Genomic DNA, 13,403 nt, shown 5'->3' with positions numbered 1-13,403 from the left:
AAAGTTTCAATAAATTTTATTGAATATATATATATATATTCTATGTCTTTTTCTAGTCAGTTAATTTATATACATAGACTATAGTGGTACACACTGTCTTTGATATTATGGTTTTGTAATACAGTTTGAGATCATGTATTGTGATAAATTCACCCTTGTTTTTTGGGAGAACATCTTAGTGTTGTTCAGAGAGTTTTGTTCCCCCTTTTAATTTAGGATTGTTTTGTTTTAGTCTGTGAAGAATGTCACTTAAATTTTGGTGGTGATTGCCTTGTGCCAATAGAAAAATTTAAGTAGTGTGTCCATCACCACAATATTAAAAATATTATATTCTATTTCATTGTGTATAAGTGGCATATAATATCACTGTGTAACCATTTTCTTCTAGACCCTGAGTATATGGAGACATGATCTATAATCATTAACTCCTGCTACTATCTGTTGTTTTCATTGGACTGTGAACAGTAAACCGAGTATCTTCAATATTGCTTTATGAGATTCCAACATGAAGAACACCACAGAAACAATTATATTTATTCTCAAGGGACTCACTGACAACACTGAACTGCAGATCATTCTCTTTTTCCTCTTTCTAACGATATATCTCTTTACCCTAATAGGAAATGTAGGACTAATTGTTTTAGTCATTGGAGATTCACAACTCCACACCCCTATGTACTGCTTCCTCAGTGTACTGTCTTCTGTGGATGCCTGCTATTCCTCAGATATCACGCCAAATATGTTAGTAGGTTTTATGTCAGGAAGTAAAATCATTTCATTCCACGGATGTGCAACACAGATGTTCTTTGCTGTTACATTTGGAACGACAGAATGCTTTCTTTTAGCAGCAATGGCTTATGATCGCTATGTAGCCATTCACAGCCCACTTATGTACACAGTGAGCATGTCTCCTAGAGTCTATGTGTCACTCATCATTGCTTCTTATGCTGGTGGGATTCTGCATGCTGTTATCCACACAGTGGCCACGTTCAGCCTGTCTTTCTGTCATTCCAATGAAATTACACACATATTTTGTGATATACCTCCTCTACTTGCCATTTCCTGCTCTGACACATATGTAAACGAGCTTCTGCTGTTCTTCTTTGTGAGTTTCATAGAACTCGTCACCATCCTGGTCATTCTGGTCTCCTATGCTTTCATCTTCTTGACAATTCTAAAGATGAATTCAGCTGAAGGGAGGAGGAAAGTGTTCTCCACATGTGGAGCTCACCTCACTGCTGTTTCGATTTTTTATGGCACTATCCTCTTCATGTATGTAAGACCTAGTTCCAGTTATTCCTTGGAGCATGATATGATAGTGTCATCATTTTACACCATTGGGATTCCGATGCTCAATCCCATCATCTACAGTCTGAGGAACAAAGATGTAAAAGAGGCAATGAGAAGAGTATTGAGAAAAAAAATCATATTAAATATTAAATTAAAAAACTAAACTACATTTTCAGTTTATCTTTATGGCATGTTCTTAATAAACACTTTTAATATATTTTATTACTTATTTTCCATTGAATTTTTCTTCGCCCATAATACATTCTAACATAAAATCACCGTTGCTTGTGACTGCTTATACCAGGTGAGCTCACCTACAAGAGTCAAGGCAATTCTCCCAACCCATCACCCATCTCAACATAGAAGCTCTGTGATTACAAATGCATGTTGTAATCTTTGGTTTTATGTGTATTTTAGGGATTCAAGTTCAGAAAAAAAAACTGAAATTAAATAAAATACTCTCTGTGATTATGGGAATTGATAGAACCACCTATGGTACACAAAAGAAGATAATGACTCACTTTCTCCCAGAATCTTTCAGTAACAAATAATTCATTATTGAAGACTAACCTAACTACTCATTCCCTGACTAAATCAATCTCAGGACAGTTGGTTAAGTCTATAACAGTCAGAACAATATTGCACCAATGGGTACATCTTACCTAGAAGGTTGCCATTGTAATTTTCAGAGTTAACAGCTGTTTAATAATGTCTTAAAATAATTTCTCATACAAAACATACTACTAATTAAAGTCATTACATGTTTGTAATATGTGACTATGCACATTTCATGCAAACATGGATTAAAGACTAAATTTTATGAAAGATAAAACACTAAGGAAGTAGTACATGGGGTTGTATAATCGAGAATCCCCAATGACCAAAACCACCAGTCCAAAGTTTCCTATCAGAGTGAAAAGATAGATAGCAAGAAACAGTAAAAATAGAAAGATCTGTAGTTCAAAGTCATCTGTGAAGCCCAAGAGTATAAACATGGTAGCTTCTGTTACATTCTGTAAGGGAATCTTGAGGACATCCATAGCTGATTCCAATCATTCCATTTTGGTTTTCGTTTATATATTGCACATAAAAATTCCATATAAAAAACTGTCTCATTGTATCTATGTTTGGTTCTTAGGGCATAGTGACATCCTTGGTAATAGTGGCATGGGAAACGTCAATTAAATTTTATGAGAGCAGACAGATCTCACTATATGAGGTTAAAAAAAAAGATAATTACACTTACTAGTTAAATATAAATTTATAAAGTTAAAAGTCCAGCAGTTAAAACAGATTTTTAATCCAAATAATTGTCCACTTGTCTCTTCAAATTATAGTCTTACATTTTTGTGTTTTATTATGCTACATTTTTATTTTAAAATACTATATTTATGTATATGTGCATGATTTCAATATCTTGAGTTGAAATAGAACTGTATCACACCCCCAACCTTTTTTTCCAAGCCACTTTCAGGTATTTCACCTCCAAAGTTCTCAATGTCTTCCAACCCTCACGCTAGACTTGAGAGCCTATATTTTTATTGTTTATACAAATGTAAATATGTATGCATAAGTATATAAAATTATTATAAATAATAATTAAAAAATCCCTTGGCTCTCTATTAAAAATCTCAAGAAAGCACAACCCATTGAGCCTAGTAAACATTCTTGGGCTGATTTCTGCATTGTTACCCTGTTTTTGTTTTTGTCTTTTTTTTTCAGCCTGTCACAGGTTAGGAGTTTATAAAATATTAAAAGCACGTGCAGAGGGTAGAGGAGTGATTTATCCAGGTACATTAAAAATCTGAAGTGTGGTAAAGCTTGCCAATTTTACTGACTTTCATATCAATTTGAGGAAAAATAGAATTTTTATATTTTAGATCAAGCCAGAAATCATGTAGGTGTATTTTCCCAGATAGATCTTCAGAGTCTACATAAATATTTTGTTCTAGTTCATAGAGTACTTTTGTAAATGTGTTTTACTAAACAATAACTGTTTATTCTCTTCTTACTCCTGTAAGAATGGCCATGATCAAAAATACTGATGACAACTTATGCTGGAGAGGTTGTGGAGAAAAGGGAACACTTCTGCATTGCTGACGGGAATTCAAGCTGGTTCAAGCCCTTTGGATGTCAGTGTCATTTCTCAGAAAATTAGGAAAAAACCATCCTAAACACCACTTTGGGTATATATCCAAAGGATGCCTAATTGAGCCAGAGTACATATCCTCAACTATGTTCATAGAAGCTTTATTTGTCATAGCCAGAACCTGGAAACAACCTAAATGCCCCTCAACCAAAGAATGGATAAAAAAAATGTGGTACATTTATGCAATGGAGTCCTTCACAGCAAAAATAAAATGAAATACAATTTGAATTTGGCAGGAAAATGGATGGAGCTAAAAAAAAAAACACATTATTTTTGAGTGATGTAACCCAGACACAGAAAGACAATTATCATATATACTCACTCATATGTGGTTTTTAAACATAAAGGAAAGAAAACAGCCTACAAACCACAATTCCAGAGAACGTTGACAACAATGACTACACTAAGAGAGACTTACATAGATATAATCTACATGGGAAGTAGAAAAAGACAAGATCTCCTGAGTAAAATGGGAGAATGGGAACCTTTGGGAAGGATTGAAGTGGAGAGGGAAGAGGCAGGGAGTGGGGTAGAGAAAAATGTAGAGTCCAATAAAAATCAATATAAAAGAAATTATATTAAAAAAAAGTAAAAGGGGGAGGATTCATTTGGAAGTATTGAAAAACATACATTTTAAACTGTAGATTTTAGTTTCTTCTATAGTTACTTTTCCATTTCAAATAAATATATTATCTGAAAAAACAAACAACAAACACAGACACAGAATACAGAAAATTATTAGGATACATACATGTGTGTTTTTGAAGAAAATGGAAGCAAAAAAGAACAAAAGATCATTTATTAAAGAATTTATTTTAAAATTATTTTTCACACAAATAGTTATACTATAAAAAGAAACTTAACTGTTGATATTGCATTTAAGTGTAAGAATTGTAAGGGTGTCAAAAGTTTAACAGCTGCACACAAAAGCAACAGTACTACAGGCGTATTTTGAGTTGATCGATTTACAGTATACCATGTCTAAAAAACCTAAGTAGGCAGTACTAATCTTCCCTATTCATTGAGAAGACAGTCGTCTCAGTTTGCTGTGGTAAAGAGGACATCAAATAACACAATTTCAAATTAATAGATAATGCTACAAAACAGTACAGAGGAATTTTGCTTCTGTGTGACTCATACTGACAAACCCTCATTTATTGACTAGACTAAGAAAATGCTTTGGTCAATAACTTTTAGTGTTTCTGTCTTTAAAAGTTTTTAAGATTGTGACCTACACATTATAATTTAAAGCACAATAATTTCAGCTATAGCTTAACACTACTTCATAATTTTGTATAAATTTCAAAATTTGAAACAATGGAATATATTCTTTTTAGGGTAACAACATGATTGTGAATTAAATAATCTGAAAATTATTTATAAAATGCCAGTGAATATTCTTCAAAAACCGATATTGAACATTTAAAATATGTCAGGAATCAAGTCTCTTAATGATGATAAACACCATTTTATTGGTTCCTTAAGTACATTACTTCCATTATCTTATCACATATATCCGGAGTTACTATTTATCTCTTACTGTTGAAAAAATTGAAAACAAATTTAGCTTCTTATCAAGAAGTTTTTAACAAACAGGATCTTGCACATTATAAGATGTATGATTTATGAAACTATAGCTTTGTTGAAATTATGTTTACATCATATCTATAGAAATGTTCAATGAGTATGTATCTTTATATAATATTACTCTAAGAATTTGAAAAACATTTTCATCCTATACAAACTAGTATTATTTAAAAATAAAAAAAATAGACATGTTAGTATATGTTCCATGAAATTCAGTGAGGAAAAGTGAAATTTAAAACGTCATTCCTGCCAGTTCCCCAATTATGTATGAGAAAAGACACACAGAAATAGAAATAGAAAGTTAATTGTAGCTTTTTACAGACAGTCACAGTCGGAAACAATGAATGACCGCTTACTTTCAGTCTTATTTTATCTTCCTGGATCTTTGTCTCTTCTTCACTAACCTAACAACAGCACCTTTCACTTCTTTGTTTCTGAGACTATAAATGAGTGGGTTCAGCATGGGGATCACAATTGTATAGAAAACAGAAGCTACTTGGTCCTTTCCCAGAGAGTAGGACTTGCTTGGTTTTAAATAAGTAAAGACTAGAGTGCTGTAAAAGACAGTGACTCCAAGGAGGTGAGAGGCACAGGTGGAGAAGGCCTTTTGCTTTCCTGAAGTGGAATTGATCTTCAAAATAGTAGAAGAACAAGCATATAGGATACAAATATTGTGATAAGGGAAACAAGAAGGGTTGAACCTGCAAAGATGAATATAACTATTTCCACTCCATTTGTGTCACTGCAGGACAGAGATAAAAGTGGAGATGAGTCACAGTAAAAATGATGGATGACGTTGGACTTGCAGAAATGTATTGTAATCATGGCAATCACATTGTCAGAGGAATCCACAGTTCCAATCATGTAGGATCCAGTGAGCAGGACAAGGCAGCATCGTGAAGACATAATGATAGGATAATGTAAAGGTTTGCAGATTGCTATGTAGCGGTCATAGGCCATTGAGCAAAGCAGAAGACATTCAGTGGATGCCAAGAGGATAAAAATGTACAGTTGGGTGAAACAACCTATAAAGGAAATGCTCTTGTTCATAGTCAGCAGGTTCTCTAAGGTTTTAGGTGTGATGGCAGTCGAGTAACTGAGGTCAACAAATGATAGATGGATGAGAAAAAAAATACATGGGAGTGTGAAGCTGGACTTCAACACAAATTATCAGCATCATGCCTATGTTCCCCAGGACAGTGACCATGTATATCAGGAGAAACAGCACAGAGAGTACCAGCTGGAGATCTTTGGAATCTGTCAGTTCCAAGAGGATGAAGTCTGGTCTACTTGTGTGATTCCAGGTGTTCATAGTGAATGTCCCTAAATGATGAGAAATCAAAGGTAATGCATAGTTTCTGAAGACATAGAAGGTTTTCTGTATGTTTGTCACTGTACTTTTATAATATTTTATATAACTGTAAGCAAGATTTTCAAAAACAAGTACAAAGTGACAATTATTTATATCATAAGTGATAATATGTGTTATAATTCCAAGAAAACTAGTGCTAGTCTAAACTTCCTTTTATATGTTTAACCTGCATGAACTGATATCGTGGAAATGGTAATAATATCCCCCCACTTTGCACAAGATCTAAGTTGCAGAACTCAGATAATTAATGTGAACCCAGCACAAATTCATGCAGAGTCTAGGATCATGTCTAAAATGCAAGACACTAAAGGATCTTAGCCATACCCTTATTCCATTAAGTCTAAATGAAATGTCACATTTAATGAAGAAGGACAGAAAACAACTTTAATGCATCATTTCATAGATTTTTCAGTATCAATTAACCCTAATTGATATTACTGAATATTATTAGGCTACAATGAGACAAATAACTATTAAGAAATATGGGGTACTGTTTCTGACTATTTAAGACAATTTTAAGCAAAATCATTATACTGAAATATAAATAATTCCTGGTTTTATCTCCTTCCACTGATTCTTTTTGCCACAATCTGAATGCACTTTTGTAAGTACCAAATGATATGTGCACTTTAACTTTTAAATATAATCTCTATTTTAACAGCTTCAAGCCTTCACAATTTAAAAAAATACTTACTCTGAGTGCCAAAGTTGGTAGAAAAAATTGGAGGCAAAATATTTCCAGTAGCATTGGAGTGAAAATATTCAACTCCCAAATTTTCTTACAAATGAAAGAAAAAAATATATTTATGGTTTTGAACCTGTCAGTCTTTGAGCTTTCATTTTCCCTTTGGATATTTTTCCTATTTTGTGAACTAATTTGAAAAAAAATTCAGATGTTAATTGAATTATCCTTGACACTTTTCTCTGTTCTTTGTGAAAAGCAATTTTAACGGAAGTAATGCTGCACATTTATTCCAAGAGAAATTGTGAATATAAACAGAGCATTCTATGACTTTTATCTCTAATCCATAACACCAGAATTTGCCTTGTAATGTCAAAAGCATCATGTGACATGGTCAGCCTCCAGTGTCAGTTCCTATGACAGCCTTCTTGGCAAGTTTTCAGGAACTGAGGTCAAAGGAGTAATTCAGCAAAGGAATTGTTTTTCCCTGGGAGCCCTATAAAAAATGATAAATGTGTTATCATTCTAATGCAACATATTAATTCATATGCCCATTAGTTCATTAAATTTATAAAGTATAATATTTAAATAACATTCAATTCATACTGGTGAATTTTTAAATAGTGTGGGTAGATAGAGTTTTTTTTTAATTTGAAGGTTTTACTTCATTAATGCAACTGTCATTGTAAAATACTAAAATTTCCAAAAATAAAAATTTTAAATTGATTGAACAATTCTGCAGGAGTTAAAATTTGTTAAGAAAAAAACAAAGGAATATGTGTTCCTTTATTAACTTATAATTGTGGTTCTCTCTTCTCATCAAAAAATTTCTCTTCACAGTAGAAACATACCATTCTAGAAAATTATAACCAATCAAATTGCACAGATAGGGAGCCCAGGCTCAACAGATGCAGCAAAAAAAAAAAAAAAAGAAAGGAAGGAAGGAAGGAAGGAAGGAAAGAAAGAAGAAAGAGAAATAAAAAAACCCCTCCAGCTCTCAGGATCATTTCAGAAGAGAGAACACAAATGTTGCAGTAGCGAGAGGAACAGGGGATTAGCTGTGAAGTAGCACCACCTTAGATGTCCGAAGTTACACTCATAAAGTCTCAACAAAATGACTGCTTAAACATGATCTGAACAAGACAATAGAAATCCTATTTTGGACAGAGATAGCCATACCACTACTTTGATATGAACTATGGAGTTGACGTGATGCCACACAGACATTTACTAAGCCATATTTGTTATAGTTGTTATGGCAATATCTATAAAAAGTAAATGTTCTTAAACTGCTTAGTAGATAATGAAAATGGAACACAAGTTCACTATAGGATATAATTCAGTTATACAAAAATGAAACCATGAATTTGCAGGAAAAAAAAAAGATCGAACTAGAAAATATAAAGTTTAGTGCGTCAACTCAGACCCTGAGAGACAAGTGCCTCTTGTCCTTTCTAATACAAGTCTCCTAACCTCAAAGCATCCTATGTTAGTACACATAATTAAGTACTCAATGAAACCAAGAAAAAAAGAAGGGACATTTCGGGTCTGGGGGATAGTGAGCAAGGAAAGGCAGGGAAAATAATAGGATAGTATAACCTCCAAATGTAAGATATATTACTATTTATTAGGGTGTTTACTATTCAACTTCTCTGAATTTCAACCCAAAATAAAGAATTTCATATTTGCATGTTAATATCATTAGTTCTACGTTAATTAATATATAGAAGTTAATATTTCAATACTTGTTATTGTATTGAATATGTTGTATATATTATGTACAATGAGCTATGTAGAATGTTGCCGTTACTTAATGAAAATGTTCAAAATCCTTTCTTCTACCTTTTGAAATATATGATTTATAATTATTATGTATAGTCACCTTACAGTGCAGCTGCATACCAGAAATTATTTTTATCATGGAAAATTCAGTTATATTCTCATTTCAAACATGTGGTTTTCTTTCTTTTGTCTCTTGTCAGATCATCACACCTCCCTAACCATTCCATTTCATCCTTCTTTCTCTTTCTTTAGAAAATAAAGGTACAAATATAAAAGAAAACAAACAAGAAATTTAAAGAAACAGGGAAACAGCATAGAACACACATGGAAAAAAATTCCATGAAGACACAAAATTGGAAAATTTTATATAAAATTAAAAAATAATATAAAAATGCTCCAAAAACACTAATGACACAAAATCAAAAAAGTAAGCAAAAGAACGTCAAACAAATAAACAAGAACCACAAGAGAAACAATACCACCCTGAGGGTGTAATGTGTTTAGAGTGTATAATATGTTTGCTTTTTAATGTTATGCATGTGGCCTGCACATGTCTAAACTAGATGGGATTCTAGGTCAGAGAGGGCAATTTTGCACAAGTCCTCATTCTAAATGCAGAATCTAACTGCAATTGACTACTGCTCACAAAAAGAAAATTATATTTCTACAACAGTGTGTCCTTTGTATAAAAACCACACTTAAGTGCAGGGCTTATTCTTAGCTGTTGGGACCAATTGGAGTCCTGGCCTTCAGCTGCTCTTCCCTGCAAGAGCCTTCTGATTGAAGTCACTAAAAGCTGTGCCTTGGCCTAGATGATCAGAGGATGGGGTTTTCATCTGTTGGCCATTGACTGCTGGGTATTTAAGCCTCTATGGTGCTATTAAAGAAGGGCTTTTGTACCAGTGATTAGACGTCCGTGTGTCTGTCTGTCTCTGTGTATGTTCGTGTATTTCAACCTCTAGCCCCTTGCCCGAAGCTCGAGAACTGGATTGCATTGCATGGAGCGCAGACGGGGGGCCCCGAGCACGGCACTTAGCAAAGAAAATTCAGCTCAAAATTAACTCAATATTATTTTTGACAGTTTGATATTTTTTCTCATGATGTTCTCTTATAAGAAACATTTCGTGGATTTTATGTTCCAGGTCATTTGTTTATATATTATAATTTATAATTTTCTGTGTGGATGTATGTGTGTGTGTGTGTGTTTATGTGTATGTGTTTCCTGGACTTTTTCTTTAGTTTATTTTTTTGTTCAACTCTGCTTTTGTTGCTGTTATTGTTGTCATCGTTCCTTGCTTCTTTTCCTAATGAGAGGAAAAAAAATGGAGTGTATTTGTGTGAGTGTGATGGTCAGAAGATATGTGAGAGATTAAGGATAGGGAAAACTGAAAAGAATGTTTTATGAAAGAAATCTACTTTCAATATAAAGAAAAGGCAAAGTAAATAACCTTCTGAACCACTGAAAAAATAATCAAAATAAATATTTGTATTTCCCAGTTTGATGGACTGTGTAATTTTAAAGCATGTCATTAGGATTGGAGACAATTTGTATGAATTTCTATGTTAACTTATTTTCCATCCAGAACAATATTTTTCATGATATATTGAAGACTTTTAAATTTGTGTCTAGGGATGGGAAAATAGAAAACTGTAATCAGAGTGTACTGAATGAAAAAAACTCAATGAAAAACCCCATGTTCATGTTAATACACAAACACAAGTAAGGATGGCATAATTGTCTAAAGTATCAGAGCTTAATGTTGTTCACAAGTATATGAAGAATGGTACGTATGATCAAATTTTGTAAAAAGGCTAACATTTCATATTAATTGTAGGTTGTAAATATATAACCACATATGTCCTTTTTTCACCTCTAATGTGAAGACGTTAGGTAGCTTGGTATTTATTTTATTTAAAATGCAAGATTATTTTTCATTCAGATTTTACTTGTAACATTAAATATACTAATGTGGAGAACAATAGAGGAGGACACCTAACACTAACCCTCCCACACACCCTCAAGTACACACAAAACAAACAAACACAAACAGACACAAACCTATCCTCTTTGGATGATACCTTGTTCAGCCTATATATAGAAGGAAGGGCCTTGGACCTTCTCCAAAGCAATGTGCCTTGCACTCTCTGAGTAGTGAATAGAGGGTAGGGTGGAGAGAATAGATGGAGGAAATGGGAGGAGGGGAGGAAGTGGGAACTGAAGTTGGTATGTAAAATGAAAAACAAATAGTTTGTTTCATTTTTTTGAATAAAGAAAAGAAAATAAATAAAAAGAGAAGTAAAGGGGGGCTTCATTTGAAAGTGTTGAAAAAACATACATTTTAGACTGGAGATTTCAGATTCTTCTATAGTTACTTTTCCATTTCAAATAAATATATTATCTGAAACAAAACAAACAAACAAGCAAACACAGACATAGAATACAGAAACTTATTAGGACACATACAAGTCTGTAGATGGTGAAAGCAAACAATAACAAAAAAAGAATGTTCATTTAATTAAAGAATTTATTTTAAAATTATTTTGCACACAAAAATTTACACTGTAAAAGATAATTAACTGTAGGTATTTCAATTGTAATGAATTGCATGCAGATTTTGAGTTGATAGATTTATGGTATATCATGTCTAAAACAACCTAAGGAGGCAGTACTGATCTTCCCCAATCGTTGAGAAGACAGTTGTCTCATTTTGCTCTCGTAAAGAGAGGATCAAATAACACAATTTCAAATCAATGGCTAATGCTACAAAACAGTACTGCAGAGTTTTGCTTTAGTGTGATTCATACTGAAAAACCCTTGTGTATTGATTAGATTAAGAAAATGCTTTGATCAATAACTTTTAGTGTTTCTCATCTTTCTGCCTTTAAAAGTTTTTAAGATTGTTACCAACACATTAATTTTAAGTTAACTTAATACTACATCATAATTTTATATAAAATTCAAAGTGAAACAATGGAATATATTCCTTTTAGGGCAATAACATGATTGTGAATTAAATAAGTAATTTATAAATGAGAGTCAATATTCTTCAAGAAATTACACTGAACATTTAAACTATGTCAGGAATAGAGTCTCTTACTGACGATAAACACCATTTTATTGGTTCTTTAAGTGTGTTACTCCCATTATCTTATCACACATATCTGCGGTTACTATTTATCTTCCACTGTTGAAAATAACTGAATACTAATTTAGCCTCTTATCAAGAAGGTTTTAACAAATAGGACCTTGAACAGTATAAAATCCATGATGTCTGAAAGTATAGCCTTTGTGGAGATTATCTTTACATTATATCTAATGAAATGTTCAATGAGTATGAAATTTTATATGATATAACTGTAAGAATTAAAAACACATTCTCATCTCTTGCAAAATAATTTTCCATAAAAATGAAAAAAAATAGATGTATAGTATATGTTCTTCAAAATTCAGTGAGGGAAACTGAAGTTTAAAACTGCATCCCGGCCAATGTTTGTATTAGAAAAGACACACAGAAATAAAGAGTAAAATTAATTGTAGCTTTTTATAGACAGTCAAAATCAGAAACAATGTGAATGACCGCTTACTTTCAGACTTATTTTATCTTCCTGGATCCTTGTCTCTTCTTCACTAATCTAACAACAGCACCTTTCACTTCTTTGTTTCTGAGACTATAAATGAGTGGGTTCAGCATGGGAATCACAATTGTATAAAAAACAGAAGCTACTTGGTCCCTTCCCAGGGAATATGATTTACTTGGTTTTAAATAAGTAAAGATCAGAGAACTGTAAAATACAGTGACTCCAAGGAGGTGAGAGGCACAGGTGGAGAAGGCTTTTTGCTTTCCTGAAGCGGAATTGATCTTCAAAATAGTAGAAAGAACAAAATAATAGGATACAGATATTGTGATGAGGGACACAAGAACAGTGGAACCTGCAAAAATGAATATAATTATTTCAACTCCATTTGTGTCATTGCAGGACAGATACAAAAGCGGAGATGTATCACAATAAAAATGATAGATGACGTTGGACTTGCAGAAATGTAGTGTAATCATGGCAAACACAGTGACAGAGGAATCCACAGTTCCAATCATGTAGGACCCAGTAAGGAGGACAAGACAGCATCGTGAAGACATAATGGTACTATAATGTAAAGGTTTGCAGATTGCTATGTAGCGGTCATAGGCCATTGAGCAAAGCAGAAAATATTCAGTGCCTGCCAAAAGGATAAAAATGCACATTTGGGCAAAACAATCTCTGAAGGAAATACTCTTGTTTGAAGTCAGCAGGTTCTCTAAGGTTTTAGGTGTGATGTCAGTTGAGTAACTAAGGTCAACAAATGACAGATGGATGAGGAAGAAATACATTGGGGTGTGAAGCTGGACATCTAGACAAATAATCAGCATCATGCCTATGTTCCCCAGGACAGTGACCATGTATATCAGGAGAAACAGCACAGAGAGTACCAGCTGGAGATCTTTGGAATCTGTCAGTCCCAAGAGGATGAAGTCTGGTTTATTTGTGTGATTCCAGGTGTTCAT

At 33.2% G+C, this 13,403-nt stretch overlaps 2 protein-coding genes and 1 pseudogene across 2 annotated transcripts; 1 reads left to right on the top strand and 2 right to left on the bottom strand.

Annotated features, from left to right (window-relative positions):
• The first annotated feature begins 505 nt into the window (after positions 1-505).
• LOC126497673 (olfactory receptor 141) lies at positions 506-1,453 on the top strand. The gene has a single exon (XM_050135848.1). It carries the CDS (start codon positions 506-508, stop codon positions 1,451-1,453), a length of 948 nt encoding a protein of 315 aa, XP_049991805.1.
• A 3,937-nt stretch (positions 1,454-5,390) lies between these two features.
• On the bottom strand, positions 5,391-6,338 carry LOC126497746 (olfactory receptor 8H1-like; annotated as a pseudogene).
• A 6,117-nt stretch (positions 6,339-12,455) lies between these two features.
• On the bottom strand, positions 12,456-13,403 carry LOC126497754 (olfactory receptor 8H2-like). The gene has a single exon (XM_050135933.1). It carries the CDS (start codon positions 13,401-13,403, stop codon positions 12,456-12,458), a length of 948 nt encoding a protein of 315 aa, XP_049991890.1.

Source organism: Alexandromys fortis, unplaced genomic scaffold (genome assembly GCF_014885135.2).
Source record: "Alexandromys fortis isolate MF-2015 unplaced genomic scaffold, M_Fortis_MF-2015_v1.1 scaffold_23, whole genome shotgun sequence".
NCBI classification, from domain to species: Eukaryota; Metazoa; Chordata; class Mammalia; order Rodentia; family Cricetidae; genus Alexandromys; species Alexandromys fortis.
Note: the sequence above shows the minus strand (reverse complement) of the source record. Positions and strands in the feature narration are given on the sequence as shown.